Raw genomic sequence first — 21,633 nt, 5'->3', positions numbered from 1 at the left:
GAATCGTGTGACAGTAAGGAATTAGTATTTTTATATTACGCTAGTCAATTCATGGCAAGCAAATATATAAATGTTCAGTATTCTACTTCTTTGAGAAATGCTACACATCATCTCACACCACACACTTTATATATTAAAATATTATTTTTTATTTTTTTTATTCTTATTAAACTAATTAAATTATTCTATTTATCATCCACACACTACATATTTATTATAAAAAAAATAAAAAATAAAATAAAATAAGTGTAGTATGTGAAATGTGAGAATGACAAGAAGATTTTCTTAAGATGGAAAAGGGGCTCAGATTGAAGCCTCGTGATAGACCCAATAAGAAAATGCTTTCGATATAGAATTGGCTTGCGTATTGCGTAAAGCCCACCTCAAGATATGGGCCATAGGCTAATCGTTGCCTTTTATTTTTCGAATAAGCAGAGGCCTAACTTCGAAAGCTAGACCCAAAAGTAGAGAGTGAATGGTAAAATTAAGCTGCTATTTGTGAGGAAAAAGAAACAACTTCTGTATTAAAACCCCAGGGGTAATAAAGTTCAATAATTTTCCCAAAAGTTTGTAACGTGTCTCGAGAATCTTGAAGGGATAATGTTGTTCGCTTCCCACATGTTTGCCAATGCTTTGTGGGGAAGACAGATATCTAATTTTACAGATTCAGAATGAGAAACCTAGTGGTAGAATCTAGTTCCCACAACTAAAAATGCAGCAAATCCTTCAGCCAAGCAGGCACAGATTTTTTACAATAGGTTCCCAATTAGTGTCTCATTTACATTTTTACGGTTTCAATCTTCAGGCAGAAACAGAAATCAGCTAAATCGCTATTTTTTCTTCACCAGATTCAGCACCAATAAAACTGGTTTTTTACTGCAAATCTGCTATGTTTCTCCCTGTTGCTTGCCTTGTAGTCCAGTGTCCACTTCTCAAATGTACAATCGATGAAGTCATAGTAGCCACCATGCACAGAGAGAGCTCCTTCAGCCACTTTTTCTTCAATCCATGGGTAAGTGAGCAGGTTTAACAAGGAGTGGTTGACTGATTCCTGTAATAGAATTTTACAGAATGTAAGAGGCTTCATCACTGAACATACAGTAACTTCTTATGAATCTGGTATATTGACCTAAAATTTCTGAGTGATTCATGTAGTAAGATGAGCTGTTCTAGTTGCACAATTCTCTGAACAAATGGCTCATACAGAAAGACCCCAGCTCTTACAAGATGTGGACAGTTATGGACGCAACGTTCATAGAGGTAGGATTAGCCTCACTTTTTTAGCAACTGACTTGTATTCTGGCCCCTATCATATGGCATGAATTTGTGCAAGTAGTTTTAGCCCCACTTCTAACCCGGGAGTAAAGGGAATTTTTATAATAATCATAAAAAGGTGAATATTTGATCTATCAAGCATTCATACCATGGGATTTGATATTCTAATTAAGGATGAAAGAAACTACCTTCTCACAGTGTCTGCACTGCTGGTCAAAGCTTAGGTTGGAAGCTGCAGACTTTGTGATTAACTTTGCGTTCTTTCCAACAACAACCCAACTTCTAATAAAGCTACTGTATGGAAGAGTTTGGCCACATAAAAACATGTATGCACTGTCATCTATGCCTAATACTATATAGTAGAAAATGGTGCACGCAGAACTAGTAAGAAAAAGAGTGGTGTTGTATCAATTACCTTGAATCTACTTCATCTTCCATACTCATAAGTGCATGAATGCCTCCGCAACAGCTGTGGCCAATGACTAATATGTTTTCGACCTGCAATCGGAATTATCATTCAGCACTCAGTATAGGAACTTTTGAAAGATTTTTTCGATAAGTATGAAAAGGGAAAAAAAAATACCTCCAGACTTTGTGGCTGTATAATTGTCCATATTGTTTTGCATTTAAGATGCCAGCATAGAGTGAATTAAGCCAGTGAATTAAGATTCCTTGAGTTTAAAAGCAAATCCATCGTACAGGAAGCTGACTAAAGGTTCATGTTCATGACTTCAACAGATTTTGGTGCTTGAATTTGTGTTCCTAACTAAGACTCTATAATAGCACAATATATTTCTTTTTTCCCCGATTTTTTTCCCTTGCAGTCACAAGTTCATTCTCTTATGCAAATGCACTGCTAAAAGTTACATAAGAATTACAGTCATCACTGACCATTATTTCACACGAGTACAGTATTTAGAGCATTTTATTGATCAATCCCCCCAGGGGTTTAGGTTCCATGGGTGCGTCCCAAGGGCTCTGCCATGGGTTGGTTCCCCCGTCATTAAAAAAATAATAATTTATTGATAATAGACTCTCCAGGATACAAAAGACGTGATCAAAGAAGCCTATTTGCTAGAAATCTAGGTATGAAATACTTACTTTAAGAGAATTTACAGCAAATTCTAATGCAGCATTTGTTTCTGAGGGTCCACTCTGCACACACAAAAGAAAAAGGAAGGGAAAAACACTGTATTCTGCTGGGAGTAGAACTTCAAAATAAACCACATCCAATGAAATATGCACCTCAAATGTGGGCACCAGATTTGCAACATTTCTGACCATAAACGCTTCTCCAGGTTGAAAACCCAGGATAATTGAGGGGCAAACCCTAGAGTCTGCACAAGCAATAATCATGAACTGTTCTGCAACTAGTTAGTTTCAACAGGCTACCTATCCTGACACTTCAGAAAATAAATTGGGGGAAACCAAAGTTTGTCCATCCAGATGTTCTCTACATTAGAAGTAAAACAGAAAAAAGTTATCACCTTTGGTGCTTGAGCTTGGGCAAGATTTTGAAAATGGTCTAAGTTTTCCCTGGGTAGATAATACAAGTCACTTTAGGAGAAACTAATTGGTTTAGAGCCTAACAGCCTTAGGCCATAGATAGTTGCTGCTTACTTGAATTTACGTCTTTTGAATCTCAGAAATCGATGTTTCAGATCTTCAAACAAATCACTCCCATTTTCACTTTCAGTCAAGCTTTCCAGCTTGCTATTGTCAAGTTGCTGAGTCAGTCCTAAAGGTTCCTTTGACGCCTTGAATTTTAAATGCCTGCAAACATCAAAGCAGGACAATTAAAGCAGCATACAGAAATTGTGCTTGTACATTCAAGTTCAATGAATTATATTGCAGATGCCTTTAAGTTGAAATGGAGACATTTTTATCTGTGAGGTTGATGAGGTTTGTGTGGTAGTTGTGATCTTAAAATCTACAATTCTCTCCGGTTAGTAAACCTCAAAAAATATATATATAGTCATTAGTCAATGACAGCACGATGTGTTCCATAACTTTAGTCTTATAACAACAGAAGCGATCCATGGATCTATAGCTACGGGCAGGTTTTTACTCGAACAAACGAAAGGTCATTGTACAAAATAAAAAATTACATCACCAGTCTTGCAGTAGAAATTTTCAGATTTAAGTACGAGATTGAAACAGAGATAATTTGACCAATTAAATCAAATTCAAGCATTTTCAATTCTATCGGAATAGGTAAATCTTAATCTGAATCATCGGAAATCAACTTCTACCTCAAGTTAGAAATAAACATATAGGCAGCTTGTGAGCAGCTTGTGATATTAAGCTATTAACAGTTCAAAGTTCTTAAAAATACAATTAGAATAACTGTATTATAGCAGGGAAACGAAACAAATTTAAAATAGCTAACTTACTTAAAAGAAGTCAATAATCTCAGATGGGCCTGCTCAGTTTCTCCTGATTTCAGCTTAGGACCAAAGATCTATTGCCAAAAATGACATTATTTTATTTAATTTTTATTGTTAAACCAAAATGACAAGAAAATCACAAAACCGCATAGAAATGGGGAAACCTCAGGGAGAGAGAGAGAGTATATGCAAGAACGAACAGTTGCTGTCTTTAAGGAAGTTGGGCGAGAATCCACGGAAGAATTGAAGAGCCGATAAAAGGGAGTTGGTGAAGGAGCTGCCATCGGAGAAATCTAAGCTGAAGGGGATTCGGGAATGAACGTAGCAGAAGGTGGATTCGGAAGAAGCAATGACATAAAAGAGGCACAAACGTCGGTTGTATGGATCAAGAAACAGCTGCCCTTGTCTCCAAGAAAGACGGAGAAACCGAAGTTTGAAAAAAACAAAAAGATAAAGGAAGAAGAAGAAAAGGCCAACTGTATGCGCCATTCCGTTCAGTGGCCAGCCAAGCTCTCCACAATGAAGTTGGACAGTGATGTAAACCCTACAGCAAGTGTCACACTAATTAGAGAATAATTACAATAAAATAAAATAAAATAGTTATAGGATTGAGAATTTAAAAAAAAAAAAAAAAAAAACAAAATAAGGAAAAGTGTTATAGAACTATCGGAAAGGAAAGAGAGAGATAGATTTATTATAAAACTTTCTAAAATGAGAGAGAGATAGAACTCAGAGAAGTTATGAAACTTATGAATTTTTTAAGAAATTCAACGATATATATAGGCGTACAAAGGGAACTATGCCAGTTACTATGCAGTACTATGCTGGTACTATGCACACTGTGCTATGTCGGCCAGTTACTATGCAGTACTATGCTGACACTATGCACACTGTGCTATGTCGGCCATTTACTATGTCAGTTACTATGTAGTACTATGCTGGCACTATGCGCACTGTGCTATGTCGGCCATTTACTATGCCAGTTACTATGCAGTACTATGCTGGCACTATGCGCACTGTGCATTTGACGACTAGATAAATGTGGTCATATAATTTTACAATGTTATTTTACAACACTCCCCCTTTGGATGACCACATATAATGAATATGTCTCGTTAAAACCTTGCCAAGGAAAAACCCTGTGGGAAAAAACCAATGGCGAAGGAAAAAGAGTACAATATTCATGTGTATCGTAAAATGCTTTAAGATTGCCTCATTAAAACCTTGCAAAGGAAAACCCAGTGGGATAAAACCTTAGCGAAGGAAAAAGAGTACAATCAGCATAAGTCTTCAAGACGTTACTCCCCCTGAAAAGTGCATGATAAAAGGTCTTCAAGTCTCCGCATTCCAATGTTCTGCATAATCTTCTTAAATGTTTCAGTTGGTAATGCTTTAGTGAATAAATCTGCCAGATTTTTACTTGACCGTACCTACTTGATATCAATTTCAACTTTCTTCTCATGAATTGCAATGATCTTCTTGTGTGTATCTGAAAGATAACTCGCATCTGTACATCCAACTAACTGTGGACTTGATCCATGTTGATAAAATAATCACAACTGGATCTTTCTGTACATCACTACTCTTCTGGAGTTGTACTCTTCTGGAGTTCTTGTAAATAACACAGTTAGTAGAGAATTCATCAACATTAAACCGCTAACCTCATTTTTTAATAAAAACGGTGGCCAGCCTTTTGAGATCAGACAAGCACCGCAGATTTTCAACTCCTCTGTAGGTGTCAGGCGTGCTGTTAGGTGCTGCAGCTGTCAGGCGTGCTGTCAGGCGCCTTAGCTGTCAGGCGTGCTGTCGGGCGCCGCAGAGCTATGAAGCTATATTTCGTCTCTTTTCTCTTGCTTCACGAGAGATGTTGTATCATAATTTTCTCTATAAAAGAGATATTCAGCTCATCTTCATTCACATCTCATCTTCTTCACTTTTCTGTAATCATACTGCATTTTTACTCTGCAATCTCTTTCTGCATTTTTACTCTGCAATGGCTCAGCGATCTTCTCATGGCCAATATATGAGGTACTCTGCACCTCGTTCATCAGCTGTTCCTGCTTCTACCACAGGTGCTATCATGCAATATAATGATCTGACTCGTAGGGCAGATAATGAAGCTATCTATGAGCTTGTGAGTCTCGGTACCCAATACTCATCATCCATTGTCGCATTTTCTCAGCGACTGCAATCCAGAACTTGTGGAGTTGACGATCTCCACGAGAATATTGCTATACTTCAGCGACTTCTTCTGGAGTCCAACATGAAGATAGAATCAATAAAGCAAGAGAATAGGAATTTAAAATCCTTGCTTAAATCTTCTTTTCGATTGCCCACCGCTTTAGATAGGGATGCCATGCAGATTCTTGAAGAACAAGAGCATTTGAAGAATGAGGCAAAGTGCCTTAAATTTCTGTAATTCTTGTTTCAAGATAATAAAATAATATTTCACAAATATTCATATTTGTGTTTCTATCTTTTGGTAAATGTTCTGTGTGCTTTATTTCTTCTTTAATAATGCACATTTCATATCAAACCCATAATATGAATCTGAAATACTAATTGTATTAAAAGATGGCATTTCATGACTAATAACATCATCCATCTTCCCCTTGAAGCCGCAAGGGTTTCAGATTTATATTTCAAATATGTGCAGTTTTTATGAGCTCTTCTGGAGTTTCAATGACATTTAAATCATATATATAAACTGCAATAATAGCTTGTTTTCATTTGCGTTTGGATTGCTTTAGATCATATAAGGATCTTTGAAACTTGATAGAATACATATTTCCAGATGTATTCATATTAGAAGTTTCAGATATTTTCTATCCTTCAGGGATTTTCATATATATATATATATCATGATCCAATTATCCATATAAATATGCAGTTAATCATGCATATCCAAACTCTCGGTAACTTTCAAGCTAATAAAAATCTCAATATGATTTCAACCACTTTAAAAACATATCAATATTGTTTCTTCGAGAAACTAACTTGTAATCTCTATATCACATTTTCATATTAAAAGCTTCAGGCTTTTTATATCATGTATATAAATATCCACTGATATTTAACAAAAATCACCTCTTTAGGTATTTGGACTTCAAGTCAATATTTATCACATTTTACTTAGTGATATCAATTCTGCATATCAATTCTGCAGGAATTGAGAAACTGACTCGTGATTTATATATCACATTTTTATTTCCTTTCTATAAATACCCGTGTGACATTCAACAAGCATCACCTCTTTTAGGTGTTTGGACTATAAGTCCCGATGCATCATATTTTACTAGTGAATCAATTCTGCAGGAATTGTTTCTTTCAAATTTGGCCAATATTTTACGTCGTATTCTTCGACAATTCTTGATTCACTTTCATCATTACTTCTGGTAATGTCAATTGCCATCTCATATGGAAATACGTTGTTGACAACGATTTTATTTCTATTCATAATTTCTCCATTATTCATGAAATGTAACGAGATCTCGTTATTTTCAGGTACCTGTCCCTCTTCAAGGGAAGACATTTTCATGATAAACCTCTTCAGGAGGCACTCTTCAGGAGATTTGTACTCTTCAAGAGTTTATATAGGAGAATTTTATACAGAAAATCTGGATGGACTTTATTGCTTGTTTCGTGGGTATGGCCTCTTCAGGAGCACCAAATTATTTGTGCTTTTCTCTTTTGAGATGCTCTATCTTTTGTATCAATACGTCTCACATGCCTTTAAACATGTCTTTAGACTGCTGAATTTCTTAATTGTCCTTCAGGGACTTCAATCCTGGCTGGGATTTTAGCAGCTCGAATATGAGACATTTTTATCTTATTGCATCCATAATTTAATTATCATATGAACTTCTGGTTCACATATGATAATCAAGATAACGTCGAATTATTTCATCTTATTTGCTTCTGACAAATTTTTCTTTCCACTTCTGGTGGTAAGACTTTATAGTAAAAGAATCTTCTGGTTCTTTTATGGACGTCCATATGAAAATCATTCGACTTATCATAATTGATTTTGGATGATCAAGATAACCATTAAAAGATACAAATATTTTGAATCATATCACCTTTTGATGCATTGATGCATCATAATATTTGATTCAATAATTTGTATAATATCATCTCAAAGAGAAAGCTTACAGCTTTTCCAATACGAGCTTCTGGCCCGAAAAGATATTCATTATCACGTCCAATCTCTTAGTTTCTTTGAATGAAACGCATCATTCTTTTCATTTCAGGGAATAGAATGATATAAATTTATTATCATTCACTTCAGGGAATGATGTAAATTTAGTAAGACGTGACTAATGATTCTTATAAAAAACTCATTATTTTGCTCAGTCACTGAAAGACCTGACACAAATTTAGAATATATTGTGAACGTTTGCATTTCATATTACTACTTCAGGAGCATACTCAATATTGCTACTTCAGGAGCACATTCGAGACGTTCATTCAAATATATATTCTTTCCACAATTTCAATTATGCAACTTCAGGTGCATAAATCATAATGAGTTTTTGGTACAAGTATCACTCATATGAGATACTCAATAAAATTATTGATTTAGGGCGATCCTTCAGGGATGCTCTATTTCCATTCTCAGATAAATTATATCATCAATAATTTATAACAAGTATAAAAGAATAAATAAAACTTTCATTACTACAAAACATTGCAGAATATAAAAATATTTTATAATAAGATAAAGGAAATACATTAATTAAAAAGGAACACTTTCATGATCAACTCTACCACTAGAATCCTCAAAGAAATCAGAAACATCAAGGCTTGTAATATCTTCTCCATCTATAGAATCTAAAGCATATGATGGTTCAGCAAAATTTGTTTCAAATTTCTTTGTTTTTTCTTTTATAGAAGATTGGTATAAGTCAACCAAGTGTTTATCTGTACGACAGATACGAGCCCAATGTCCAGTCATACCACATCTATGGCATCCATCTTCATCTTTCTTTAAAAATTTGTTTTGAGGACTTTTGCCTTTCTCTGAGTTGAACCACTTCTGGTGGTACGGTGTATATCTATTATTGTCCCTTTTAGTGTGGTCACTTCTAGGACCTCAACTTCTATAGTTTTTCTTACCACGTCTACGCCCTCTTTTTCTTTGAAAAGATGCACCATTCGCTCCTGGGAATGATGTAAATTTAGTACCATTCATTTCAGGGAATGATATAGAACCAGTAGGACGTGACTGGTGATTTCTTAATAAAAGCTCATTATTTTGCTCAGCTAATAGAAGACAAGATATAAGTTCAGAATATTTCTTGAACTTTCGCTCTCGATACTGCTGCTGCAGGAGCACATTCGAGGCATGAAAAGTAGTATATGTCTTCTCTAACAAGTCATCATCAGTGACTTTTTCACCACATAATTTCAATAGCGAGCTAATTTTAAAGAGTGCAGAGTTATACTCACTAACACTCTTGAAGTCTTGCAACCTCAGGTGCATCCAATCATGACGAGCTTTTGGGAGGATTACAGTTTTCTGGTGTTCATATCTCTCCCTTAAATCATTCCACAAAATAAGTGGATCTTTCACCGTTAGATACTCAGTTTTTAATTCTTCATGAAGATGGTGCCGAAGGAAAATCATTGCCTTAGCACGGTCCTGCAGGGACCCTTGATTTCCTTCTTTAATTGTATCTCCCAAGTTCATTGCATTCAGATGGATCTCAGTATCAAGGATCCAAGATAAATAATTTTTCCCAGAAATGTCAAGAGTAACGAATTCCAATTTTGTAAGATTTGACATTTTCTACATATATAAATCAGGAACATAAGTATGTTTAATATTTCATATTCATTTTGAAAACTACGAAAAAATATATTGAAAGACTTACTTGAAGTAGAGGACTATTAGCTTCAAGATCGTCAGAACTCTCGTGCTGATAACGTGTTATAGAACTATCGGAAAGGAAAGAGAGAGATAGATTTATTATAAAACTTTCTAAAAGGAGAGAGAGAGAGAGATAGAACTCAGAGAAGTTATGAAACTTATGAATTTCTTAAGGAATTCAACGATATATATAGGCGTACAAAGGGAACTATGCCAGTTACTATGCAGTACTATGCTGGTACTATGCACACTGTGCTATGTCGGCCAGTTACTATGCAGTACTATGCTGGCACTATGCACACTGTGCTATGTCGGCCATTTACTATGTCAGTTACTATGTAGTACTATGCTGGCACTATGCGCACTGTGCTATGTCGGCCATTTACTATGCAGTACTATGCTGGCACTATGCGCACTGTGCATTTGACGACTAGATAAATGTGGTCATATAATTTTACAATGTTATTTTACAACAAAAAGTACATTGTCTATCTTGCAAGTTCGAACCCATCAATATTTTTTTAATAGAAAAATATAGTTACAAGCACAATTATACACCATTATGATATAATTGATTAAAAAATAAATTTTATTGAAAATAGTATTAATTTAAATTTTAAATATGAATAAATCAATATTAGTACATAGATTAGTGCGCAACTGTACTTGTATGTAGCAAAACTCTTTTTCAATTTACATTCTAAATTGGATAATTGGCGGTATAAAGTATTAAATTTTATTATAGGAGAAAGGTTGAATATAGTATTAAGGTACGTATTCTTTTGGGTTCCTGATCTGACCCCCTCTCTCTCTCAACTCTCATCATTTTCTCTAAACTTCTCCAAAAATCAGAGACATGGGACAAGAGGTGGGAGCTTTGGCTCCCCACTCTTTTCTCTCTCCCCTCCCTTTCTTTGCTCTATACATTGTTCATTTTTGCTTTGTTTTTGTTTTAATTGTTTCAGACTAATAAGGGAGGAGCGTCGATTGAGTCTTCCAGTCGTCTACGTCAACACGTGCCCCACCAGAATATTGGCCAACCATCCATCTTCAAGACCACAGAACACGGTGCCATACAAAGTGGAGTGTAATTCGCACGGGTGGGACAAAGACTCAGACTCTGTCGGCGAGTGCCTATCATGCGCAACCAAGGAGACATTTGCTGACATATAGCTCGACTTTTTTGGCACCTTGGACTTTGGATCTACAAATATAGACCATTAGCTCTCCTCCCAAAGTAACCGTTGTTGTGGTTTGTACCTCTGGTTTTACAGATGTATTTTTGATTTTTTGTTCCTTTCGTTTCATGTTTTCAAAACGAGTGTGGTGATGAGATGCCTGATTGATTTCATCTAGGGCAAGGTTGAGAGTGGTGGACGATGTTATGGCTGGCCTTCGCTGTGGAGGTTGTTGTGGTCTATATGCATGCTAGATGCTCGTGCCGTTTGAGCTCATGATGTCGATGCCTACAGTGGGTGTGTTGTCAGAACTCATGCCGGTGCTCATAGTTCGATTGTTTTGTTGTGTGTTTTGTACTGTAGTTTTTTATGTTTAATTAGTGTAGAAATATACTATTGGACTTAGTGTCCATAGCAGTAGTACCCCGTATTTCGCCTTTCTGGAGGTTGGAGGGGCCATCTCATTCTGTATATATAGAGTGCTTTCTTTCTCTTTGGAAAGATTTAGAAATTAAGACAATATCTGTTATTTTATTTACGGGAAAATTCCTGAACAGATATTTTAATTGACTTATAATCTGGTTTTCTTGTATTGATAAATTACAACTGTAATTTTATTTATTAAATGAATGCAATGAAATATGTTTTCATAAAAAAAAAAAAAAATGGGTACGTATTCTTTTTAAATAAAAACAGACTTATCATTAAGAATCTTTCTACATCAATCTTAAATTTATCAATAATTTTTAAAAGAAATGGGAGAAAATAATTTCTCTTACCCAAATTAGAAGCAGACTTGGGCTCATAATTTTGAGGCTTGACGGGACAAGATGAATATAAGATTAAGCTTGATTGAGATTTTGAGTGGAACGTGGGCTGAGTGTGAAAAAGGTCACTGGGCTCATGAACAAGTTATTGCCAAGTGACAGTTGAGCTCATTAACATCCTCAGTGAATGACAAGTAACCTGGCCATGATTCACTTCTCTATGGGACCTTCTGTAATCTAATTTAGAAAAAAGATTTTATGAAAATAAGATATAAATTAATGTAATTTACTTTACTGTAAAATATCATGATTATTATGAGTTTATTTAGAATTTATTTTCATAAAATCTATGGATACAAAGAATTTTATAAATGCGGTAATTTAAATATTATTCGAATTTTGGATATATAAGGTGAGTGTTATTTGAATATTTACCGGTATATTTTCATATTTTAATTAAACCATTCAATAACTGAGATTTTACAATTTCTTCATCCAAATATCTTTTATATATAGTTTGAAAAAAGAGAATTTCTATACAACAACATAAATGATATTTACAGTCATAGAGTGTGCAAATGTGATATATTTTTTTTTTAAAAAATGAGTAGATTTAAGATGTATATAAAATTAATTAATTTTTTAATAATAAACTATGTTCTTTTTTGAATGAGGACTTGATGCTTGCATAATTATTGAATGTATTTAACATTATTCAAAACAAACTTATAAAGTAACGTGGTTCGATATTAAACATTGAAACTACTTTAAAATTAAATCGATTTTACAATATCACGTATCAAGTGAAGCCAAATTAATTTATAAGACTAATTTTACAAGAAAAAGGACCCATAACATTAAAATGCTGCAATAACTAGTATCAAGCTCTGTCAATTGGTTGAAAGCCTCCGTTCTACATGTATTTTTCTTTCTGCCTATGTTGGGTAGTGGGAGTCCATGACCATTAATTATTGACCTAATTCTTCAAAGGAGGAGACAATTTCCTGATTCCACAACAACATTTTACGCTGTTTAAAACCGAACACAAGAATCCTCAAACACGCAATCAATGCATGAAATCTAACCCACCAAAACCAGTGGCCAAGACCTCCCCTCATTTATATCTGTACATACTTTTACTCGATTATATAAGCGCACACAGCCAGTAATTGTCTAATCCACATTCACATAAAGTAACTAACTTTAATTTACGCAATAATATTCTTCCTGCATCGATTGGCGTTAATGTTCATCATGGCATCTTCCCGTACCTTTGCCTTGGCGTTAATGTTCTTCATCGCTCTGTCTTTTCCGGGCCTTGATGTAGCCGTGTCTACTCGAAAACTCTTGGCACCGACGACGACCTTGCCTGCAATTCCTGGCCTGGCACTTCCAGCTCTGCCCCCACTTCCAGGACCAGGAGGAATCATCCCCAACCTACCAACATACCCGGATGACAGGTTGCCGCCACCATTGTTTTCATTTCCAGCTATCCCCCCGATCGGCGACATTCCTACGTTTCCGATCTTCCCTCCCGCTATAACTACCACCCCTTAACTTTGATATTAATTCTGATAACTTTACTTGGGTACTACTAGTGTTGGTACTGGATCTATATATTATATAATATATATTTATAGAGTGCTCTAGTACTCCATGATGTATGTAGTTGCATATATAAATGCACGTAAATAAAAGATCCATTCATCATAAGCTCTAGTTCCCATGCATGCACGCACTATATATGTGCTAGCTCAATTTATGTAGCTTTTGGTGATCTCTGATCACTTTCAGTCTTCTTTTGTGCATATATGATATGAGATATATCCTTCATTACATGATATATTCCAGAATTGTAATCATGTGTTTGGTCGTGTAAATATATATATATATATATATATTAACAAATACTCACAATTAGTAAAATTGAAAAAAAAAAAAAACGATTATATATGAAACTGCGTCTTGACTGTGAAGTACTGACAAATAATCAAAACGAGACAAAAGATAATGAAATAATTGAACCTTTGGTTCAGGAAATTTAAGGGTACACTCGCATGCACTAGGCAGGCAAGTGGACTCACAATCCTTGAATTACTTACTTTTTAGGCAAGGAATTGCCACCTCTGATGGGGGAATGATATCAAATTAATTTTCTTTTTTTGGTCGCTCCCAAGTTTGCCTCAATCTAGCGTTCTACTCCGATTTCTCATTGTTTACTTTACAGAGAGTCAGAAACCTCACACACAGTACTTACTGTACTATACCTAATAAGTGGTGGATAAGGATATTATACCTAATAAGTGGTGGATAAGGATATGCACCAAATATGGAAATATTGCATTAGTTACACGACTGACCGACATGGCAACTCAGACCATCTCTCCCACACTCTCAAGTACCCCACCATTGGTGAACAGAAACTCCCTCATCCCTAAGCCTTCCATACAAAGCCAAGCACTCCCAATAAGCCCTCTTGCTGTTGTATCTCCCCCCACGTCCCTGCCACCATTGGCTCCTGCACTCCAGAAACAGTTGATCCACCAAACAGATTGTTCTCCTGTTTATCATTTCCACCACCACTCCTGCTTCTGCGTTCATCACCACATACTCCTCTTCCCTCACATTCTTCATTAACCAATCCGAAATATCAACATTAGAAGCCACCCTGCTGCTCGACTCCTCCTCACGTCCCACCGCAAGATTGTAAACCTCGAAATCTTGGTTCCTGATCTTTGGAAAATTCTGATGAAACCATTCAGTCACACCGCTAGCTATATATTCTCCTGATCAGCCAAGCCAACACCAATGAAAACTCTTTGCTTATAACCTTCAAGAGTATCACCCAACAAGTCAGAGAGGAGCTCATCAATTTTCTCAAAGCACTCGTTGGATTTCACTGGAGCCCTTCTTGGTGGTTCGAGCAAGACATCTTCAAGGCGCACTAACATGGCATTCTTGGCCTCGGACGCCCATTGGCAAAGGCGCCGCTTTTTCGAGGACTCCACCAACTGGTTGGATTGACCCACTTTCCTCAATGCCATTATGGTGGAATTATAGCGCCGAAGAAACACGATCCTATGATTAGATTGCTTACGGAAACCAGTTGGAGGGTTATTGCTCAATGGAACGGCCACAATGCCCCCAGTCTTCACAACACGGTTGGCAAATTTAGTGTCCGCAATGCTGGATGTGAACACGAAATCAAATGTCTCATCTGAGATCGAGCTGTTGTGCAGATCAGAATCCACTACCACGTCGATCAAGCTGTTGTGCAGATGCTGTAGATCATGAATAGTTCCCACGATGTCGGGGCTTACGATGAGAACCTTATCGTTCATTCTCAAAAGGCCTTCAGTGGCCAAGTCTTGAAAAAAGGGAACAGTGTTTTCAGTTCCGATCGAGATTCCTTTTGCAGAAGGAGATCAAGAGATCATGACACTTCCCTTCGGCTATTAAATATAGATAGAGTAGGAGTTGAGATTTAGAATTGTCTCGGACAAATCGTGTAATATCACAGAGATCGCATTGCAATGGTGCTGTCATCCTTTATTTCTCACCAAGGTTTGTGAACTGCGTGAGCCATAATAATGAATGAGAGAATGTGACTATGCTCTTGATCAGGAATTAAACCCAATTTGTGGACTGAGCTATGCGTGAGCTGATGATGATCAACTACTACTTCATCTGAAATTTGAGATTTACATTGGCAAATCTGAGCCTGCGTCGAGGTTATATTTAGATTTACGAGAAGAATATATTATATGCGGAAAGATTTCCACTTTCTAAGAATACGATTTTTTTTTTTTAATGAATAACGTTATTTATTATTTAAATTTTTATGATTTTTTCATTATTTTATTTTATGATGTGATATTATATTATTAAAAATTATTTATTATATTTCACTTATAAACTTATTATCTAATGACATATTATTATTTTCGATTTAAAAAAAATAAAAATAAAGAAGAAGAAGAAGAATGCGACAATTTGGTGTTTATGCTCATAAACCCCACTACTACGTTGTCTTTTTATTAGTTTTCAGGTAAAAAAATTAATAGTACTACGAAACAATGTTGCAGACATGTGAATGCATGGTCAAATAATACACATATAAATTATTTTTTTCCTCTCTTTGATTTAACACAAAAACAAAAACCCTAGCCACTACTTTTAGGTTGACCCACTTAACACTCGTACTACTCTTCGAATCACTTCCAATCATAATATGCACTCGAGACTAAAGAAATATATGATACAAGACAATTATGATCAACTGCGTTTATTTCTTTACACAAGACTAAGGGGGAATCTCCAAATTATTGCAGGCCACCTTAAACAACAAAAAACAAAAAAAAGGCTTAACAAGGAGATCCCATAATTGGACAAATAGACTATAGGTGGTATATATTTGATGAGAAATACTTTAATTACAAATGAATTATATAAAAATAAATCTATAAACTGATGTGATTTGATACAATACGTCAGATTATAAAATTACTTTTAATGTAAAGTAGATCTAACAGATCATATAAAGCCACGTCAGTTTGTGAATTTAATTTTTTATAATCTTTTTGTGTCTGTAGTAATTCTCATATTTAATGCTTGTTCCCTCCGCTCAAAACAACATGATATTATAAAATATTTTTAATCTACAGATTTATGCATTAGTTTATGAATTTATTTTCATAAAATCTCTTTATAAATAAAACATTTTTTTTTAAGAATAGACTATATAGGCTAGAGCTTACTCATTTTTCCTTTAATTTTCAGCTCTTGATGCACGAGAGCAATATATTAGATCTATGATTAAGGTTAGTGGACCATATCATGGCTCTTGGCTGTTTGCATAACACTGTTTCTTTTGTCTTTAGGTGGTTCTCTTGCGTAAATCAAACACACTGCCTTTTTAATGATCATACTAAGCATTCATTGGTGATGACAATTGACAATGAGACCCATAAAACTTGATAATTGTTTATGACCAAATTAGGTCACTAACGAGTGGACTACATTATCAATTAGTTAACATTTCTCACATGGCATTTTGTCACTAAACTCGATCGTTCAACAACCTTAAAAATATAAACATATATATATCCTTTTTGGGATTATAACTGCACTCTAATATTTTTAATCTTAAATAAATTATATAAAAGAAAATTTATAAATTACGTAATTTTATTAAAATATTAAATTTATTTTATAATAAAAATAATTTTATAATTTAATATATCAATTTATAAATTTATTTTTATTTAATTTTGTATAGTTAAAGAATTTCCTTTTTATTTATTCACAGGGGAGAGCAAGATTCTATGCGCCGGGAAAGAGAGAGAAGACCGTCCACTGTCGGCTGTCGAGTGTCGGCCCATCGCTCGGAAAAGTGGCCGCCATGGCCAGGGCCCGGGCAATCTGGGTCCCCCTCACATCTTAAGACTTTCATTTCAACGCAATGAAATATTCATAAACAGTAATTGAAGTAACTAAAAACCAGAGATCAGGTTCATCTAACCTAGACATTCTACTGTACTGGAACCTTAATCCCAGATTTTAAAATTGGGCAAAATATATGATTTGGTTTCTCTTAATATGGTCCTGCCAACCCCAAGCAAACGCACTTTCTTTTGGACTCTTTCCTTGCACCCACTCTCTCACTCTTGCCTTTTGGCCCTCTTCACCTCCTCTCTCTCTCTCTCTCCCTCTCTCCTTCAAGAGCCTTGTGAAAGATTTCGTTTTATTCAGATCAGAGAAGAAGGTATTTGATTTCTCTCTAATCTCCCTGTAAGTTCTTGAATTCCGTTCCCCCCCCCCCCCCCCCCCCCCCCCAAAAACTGTTTTTGCTGTTCTTAGTTACAGGTTTTGTATCCCCCGACTCGTAGCTGAGAAAAAACAAAAGATTGGAAAAAGAAAAAGAATTGAAAGTCTGATTCTAACCGTGAAAATAAAGACTCTGAGCGTATGGAAGTGTTGTCGTATGGGAATCAGAAACCCGATTTAATTGTGCCTGATTCTGCTGCACGCCTTTTTCCTCTACTTTTGCATTTTTCAGTTTTAGTTGGGGCAAACTCAAGCCAGGCTCGAACATGATTTTTGAAGATTCTTCTTCATTTTTTTTCAGATTTCCTTAGATTCCCAGATACCAAACGAAGAGTTAATGATTATGTGATTTCTTACAAGTTCTGATATTTTACCTATTTCTTTCAAGTTCTGAGATTTTTCCTATTTTTTCCCTATTTTTAACATTCCTTTACCTGTTTGTGGACAACCAAGTCACTCATAGCATCCTTAGATAATAAATTTCGACTTTTCATACTTTTCTGTCAGCGTTTTCCATGATCGTTTTCTTTTTACCATCAGATAATCCAATGTCTTTTCGATTTCTAATATTTAGATTAGAAATTTCCCCAATCTCGTCCTAGAAATCAGTTTGTGGATCGATTTTTATAGAAATTTGCCAAAGAGTTGGTCTAATGAAGCAAATGGCTTTGTATGGTTTGGTTAAGTTTATGCATAAATCTTCTAGTGTTATCTTTGCAACTAAAATAAGCATAGTTATCTTATTTAAATTCTTCAATTATAACATTTAAACTCTGATTAATATTCCCATCATTTGATATAGATATGTACCTATGCTACATTTTGTCAGGAATTTTGGATTCAATTTATTGCACCAGATTAAGCATTCGTGGATCATTCGATACTGCAGAGGAGGGGAACAGTATGCCGTGGTCGAGTTTATCTGTTGATGTGTTTCGCAAAGTCGTGCACTTAAACTTATATTGCAGGGTTATTCTGTAAATCATTGCTTCCTTAACACCCTGGTCTTACTTCTCTTGACCGCTATTCTTTGCTCAAAAGTCCATGGGATCCAATCACTTTTTTGTCATTTCTTATGACATGCGAAGGATTAGCTGAAAACATAGAGACAGAACATAGTTAGAACTCCAACTCTCATTTTTATTCCCCCTCGTGTTTGATCTCATCTTGTTTCTCAATCTAAGTCTGTTTTTTCCGTCAAGGTCTAGTTTTGCCGAATTTCTGCTCCCTGTTGGGTATTTGTTTTGTGCTTCTATAGTAGTCAGATAGTGAAGGGTTGAACGAAGTTATGGTGTGCCAAGCAGCAAGCCAAACTAGATTCCGGGCTTTAAAACATGAGAGTGGGATTGCAGGGAAACCTACAATTATAGTTAGAGTTATTGCTTGCTTTCAACCTTTGCAGGATTGCCAAGTGAGTACAAGAAACATTTGCATTTTTTGTCCCATTTCAATTTTTCTTTCCCTAACAGTTTCCATGATCAATCAGTCAGCTTTTCTTATTAAGAAGGCAGGAATAATATTGTGTTCTTACTGTTTTCCAGGCTGAGTACTTCCGTCACTTGCTTAAACCTGTCACGTAGATTGATGGTTTTTTCCGCATCAAATTGAGCTGGAAATCATTGGTTTTCTTTTTCTATTTTTTGTTCATAAAAGAAGTTGCAAGTTTTTGAATATTCCAGATTGAAGTGCCAATCCATCTCCTGGTAGGTTTTATCGATCTCTTACTTGTCATTAGTGCTAAAACGATCTTGTTTCATTTTTAAAGTTATCTTTTATTTTTCTCATCTCTAGGTTATTGTTTTATGTGAATGGTGAAGGCCAGCGGATCTCGGCTTTCTCTAGAGAATTCTGCTTGGAAACCATCTAAACTGAGTTTCATGAACACGGATCTCAGGTTGAGGCAACAGGAATGTTTGCCTGCATGCACAAATCTTGGCAATCGCATGTCCCCAGCACCTATGGCACAGCCCAATTTCGCAGTTCCTGGTATACCAGACTTGAAGACTGAACAAACAAATGGAGCTCATGGTTCTCTTCAATGTTTACCTCTTCAATTCCAGGGCTTGCTACCCACTCCTGACCCATATCTTAAAACAAAGAAATCCATGCTGTCAAATTCTGGGTTGTCTGCAAAGAGATTCCTTATTTTTGATCAGTGTGGGAATCAAACAAGGCTAGTTTGCTTCCCTTCCCCGAATCCAAATACTGCTGCAAAACCAATTTGTTGTTATTATGGGGAAGAGCAGGCAGCTAGAGTGAGTCAAATTGATCCAAGCAAGTACATTTTACACGAAGCATCTGGTGACAATATAACAACTTTTGAAGAAAGTGAGATGCATGAAGACACGGAAGAAATCAATGCATTGCTATACTCTGACAATGATGAATATGGTGATGGTGACGATGATGAAACAGCAAGCACAGGCCATTCTCCAGTGGTTATAAACGGGAGATACGAGAAACATGATCATGTTGACTACCTAACAGATGAAGTTGCTGGCCCTGATGGCCCAAACAAAAGGCAAAAATTCCTCGATGGTGGGTACAAAAGATTATCACCAATGGACACTACTAGTTCCATAAAACTGGACAGATCTGTTGAGTATGGCAGTGATGCAGAGTCAGGCTATGCCTTTGGCCAGAACCAAGGTGAGAAAGCTGGTTCTATTTTGGGCAAAATGTGTTTTAGAAGGGATAAGATCTGTGAGACTCTGAGGATTCTCGAGCACATAATTCCTGGTGCAGAAGGTAAGGACCCATTGTTTGTTATTGATGAAGCTATAGATTACCTGAAGATTTTAAAGCTTAACGCCAAATCTCTAGGGGTGAACAACCAATAGGTTGCAGCGTCCTTGGCGTGTTTGCTGGAGGGTTGAAAAAAAAGGGTGAAAGGTGCAAAGGTGGTAAGCCTTGATTTCTTGGCTTGAATGATTAAGAGTTTGAAATAACTGTAGTGGTTTTGTTTTGTTGGGCTGAAGAGCCGTATATAATGGGCCAATAAAGGAAAGATGTAATGGTGTGGAAATGCACTTTGGTTGCTGGAAGTGTTGAAAAAATGGGTTGTTTTTGTTGACCAGAAATAATTATCTTTTAGCTTTTGTGGGATTAAAGACTGAAGGAAGTCGCAAAGAATTGAACGCATGGGAGATGCTAGTGGTGGGCTGTGCTGTGAAATGAGGACCCCTTTATCCGGATTGTTGAGAACCCCCCGAGTAAGCGCATGCGTGTTTGGTAATTAAGGTCCCACTTTCAATCCCGCTTTTCTTGTTGATTTTATGTTTTTCTACTCTCCCTACAAGTTTGCATAAATTCTAAAGGTATGAAGAAAGATGCTGCCGTGTATGAGTGCTTGGAGTGGGGGCATAGTCTTTCACCAAAGGCATGTTGTAAAAGGTTATAGCTTGTTTTTCATAGGGTAAAAGTCATTCTGCTGTCCTGTAATTTGTGGGCTCTGATAACTTTAGACAAGTTTTGTATCTTTGTGAGGATTCCCTTGAGTGGGTTTGGATTGCTCTATGGTGATGCTATTATGGGTTTGTCAGTTTTCATGTTTGAGTGTGAAAATAATTGGGGTGTGGATGTTGCAGTGGTGGTGGTGGTGGTGGTGGTGGGTATGGGGCTACATGCTTTGGATGGGTGGAGCGGTGTTTACCTTGCTTAATGTTTAGCATGTACGTGTCCTTGTGTGTGGTGCCTTTTTGTAAACTTGAAAAGATATCTATTGTGAATACGTGGTGTTCTCCATGTTCCATGCCGATTGCAGTGGGTACTGAACTCAAAACATGTAATCAGGGACTTCAATTTCTCACATTAGCACTCGAGTGGATAACTTGAAATTTTCTGTTTTGAGTGTAAATTTGGGATCATTGATCAACTCGACGCGTAGAAATTTTTTGGATAAATGGATGGTTGAACTGACTGAGCTTGCAAAAGCTGGCAAAAGGAACTTCTATGTTAATGGCTAATTATCATTTTGGTAAAATAAGTTATTCTGAATCCTTATTCAAGCAAACATATTCATTTTAATTGTGTGCTATCATATGTAAAGTGAAGACATATAATGGCTCCAATTTCAATGCTATCAACGAAGATGTCCTTTCTTTCCCGAAGAGCCTGATCAAGAAAACTGGGCCCTTCAAGTTGGGAAGAGAGAGGGTTAAAAAAGAGTAGGGCTAAAAAAGAGTATCCTACTACCGTCACAAACAAAAGTTGTCGATAGAGGCCACCGAATAGAGTATTCTTTTCTCTATTTTTATACATTTTTTTTATATACTTAATTTTAAAAAAAAAAAAATCAGTGACTTTTATCTATGGTGCTATCATTATCCAAA

At 36.0% G+C, this 21,633-nt stretch overlaps 3 protein-coding genes across 9 annotated transcripts; 1 reads left to right on the top strand and 2 right to left on the bottom strand.

Moving 5' to 3' along the window:
* Positions 1-495: 495 nt before the first annotated feature.
* Positions 496-4,347, bottom strand: LOC122313945 (beta carbonic anhydrase 5, chloroplastic-like). Of its 4 annotated transcripts, none has more exons than XM_043129288.1 (9): positions 3,863-4,332; positions 3,669-3,736; positions 2,896-3,048; positions 2,763-2,811; positions 2,521-2,634; positions 2,377-2,430; positions 1,691-1,773; positions 1,464-1,569; positions 496-1,051 (listed from the first exon to the last, which is right to left on the bottom strand). In XM_043129288.1, the coding sequence occupies exons 1-9, from the start codon at positions 3,944-3,946 to the stop codon at positions 851-853; spliced, it is 912 nt and encodes a 303-aa protein (XP_042985222.1). In that variant the 5' UTR covers positions 3,947-4,332; the 3' UTR covers positions 496-850. The 4 variants fall into 4 exon arrangements, with proteins under 4 accessions (XP_042985222.1, XP_042985220.1, XP_042985221.1 ...); XM_043129286.1 differs by having other exon boundaries at positions 3,827-4,330; XM_043129287.1 differs by having other exon boundaries at positions 1,464-1,566; positions 3,827-4,329.
* Positions 4,348-13,870: 9,523 nt separating this feature from the next.
* Positions 13,871-14,817, bottom strand: LOC122312813. The gene is made up of 2 exons (XM_043127463.1): positions 14,307-14,817; positions 13,871-14,262 (listed from the first exon to the last, which is right to left on the bottom strand). The coding sequence occupies exons 1-2, from the start codon at positions 14,815-14,817 to the stop codon at positions 13,871-13,873; spliced, it is 903 nt and encodes a 300-aa protein (XP_042983397.1).
* A 2,060-nt stretch (positions 14,818-16,877) lies between these two features.
* LOC122313456 (transcription factor bHLH143-like) lies at positions 16,878-21,051 on the top strand. 4 transcript variants are annotated; one of them, XM_043128487.1, is made up of 4 exons: positions 16,878-17,240; positions 18,132-18,713; positions 18,844-19,005; positions 19,120-21,051. In XM_043128487.1, exon 4 carries the CDS (start codon positions 19,180-19,182, stop codon positions 20,140-20,142), a length of 963 nt encoding a protein of 320 aa, XP_042984421.1. In that variant the 5' UTR covers positions 16,878-17,240; positions 18,132-18,713; positions 18,844-19,005; positions 19,120-19,179; the 3' UTR covers positions 20,143-21,051. The 4 variants fall into 4 exon arrangements, with proteins under 4 accessions (XP_042984421.1, XP_042984419.1, XP_042984420.1 ...); XM_043128485.1 differs by having other exon boundaries at positions 19,094-21,051; XM_043128486.1 differs by having other exon boundaries at positions 16,878-17,266; positions 19,094-21,051.
* Positions 21,052-21,633: the final 582 nt, after the last annotated feature.

Source organism: Carya illinoinensis, chromosome 6, assembly GCF_018687715.1.
Source record: "Carya illinoinensis cultivar Pawnee chromosome 6, C.illinoinensisPawnee_v1, whole genome shotgun sequence".
In the NCBI taxonomy this organism is placed as follows: Eukaryota; Viridiplantae; Streptophyta; class Magnoliopsida; order Fagales; family Juglandaceae; genus Carya; species Carya illinoinensis.
The sequence above is the reverse complement of the archived record's forward strand: the minus strand, read 5'-3'. Positions and strand labels throughout refer to the sequence as shown.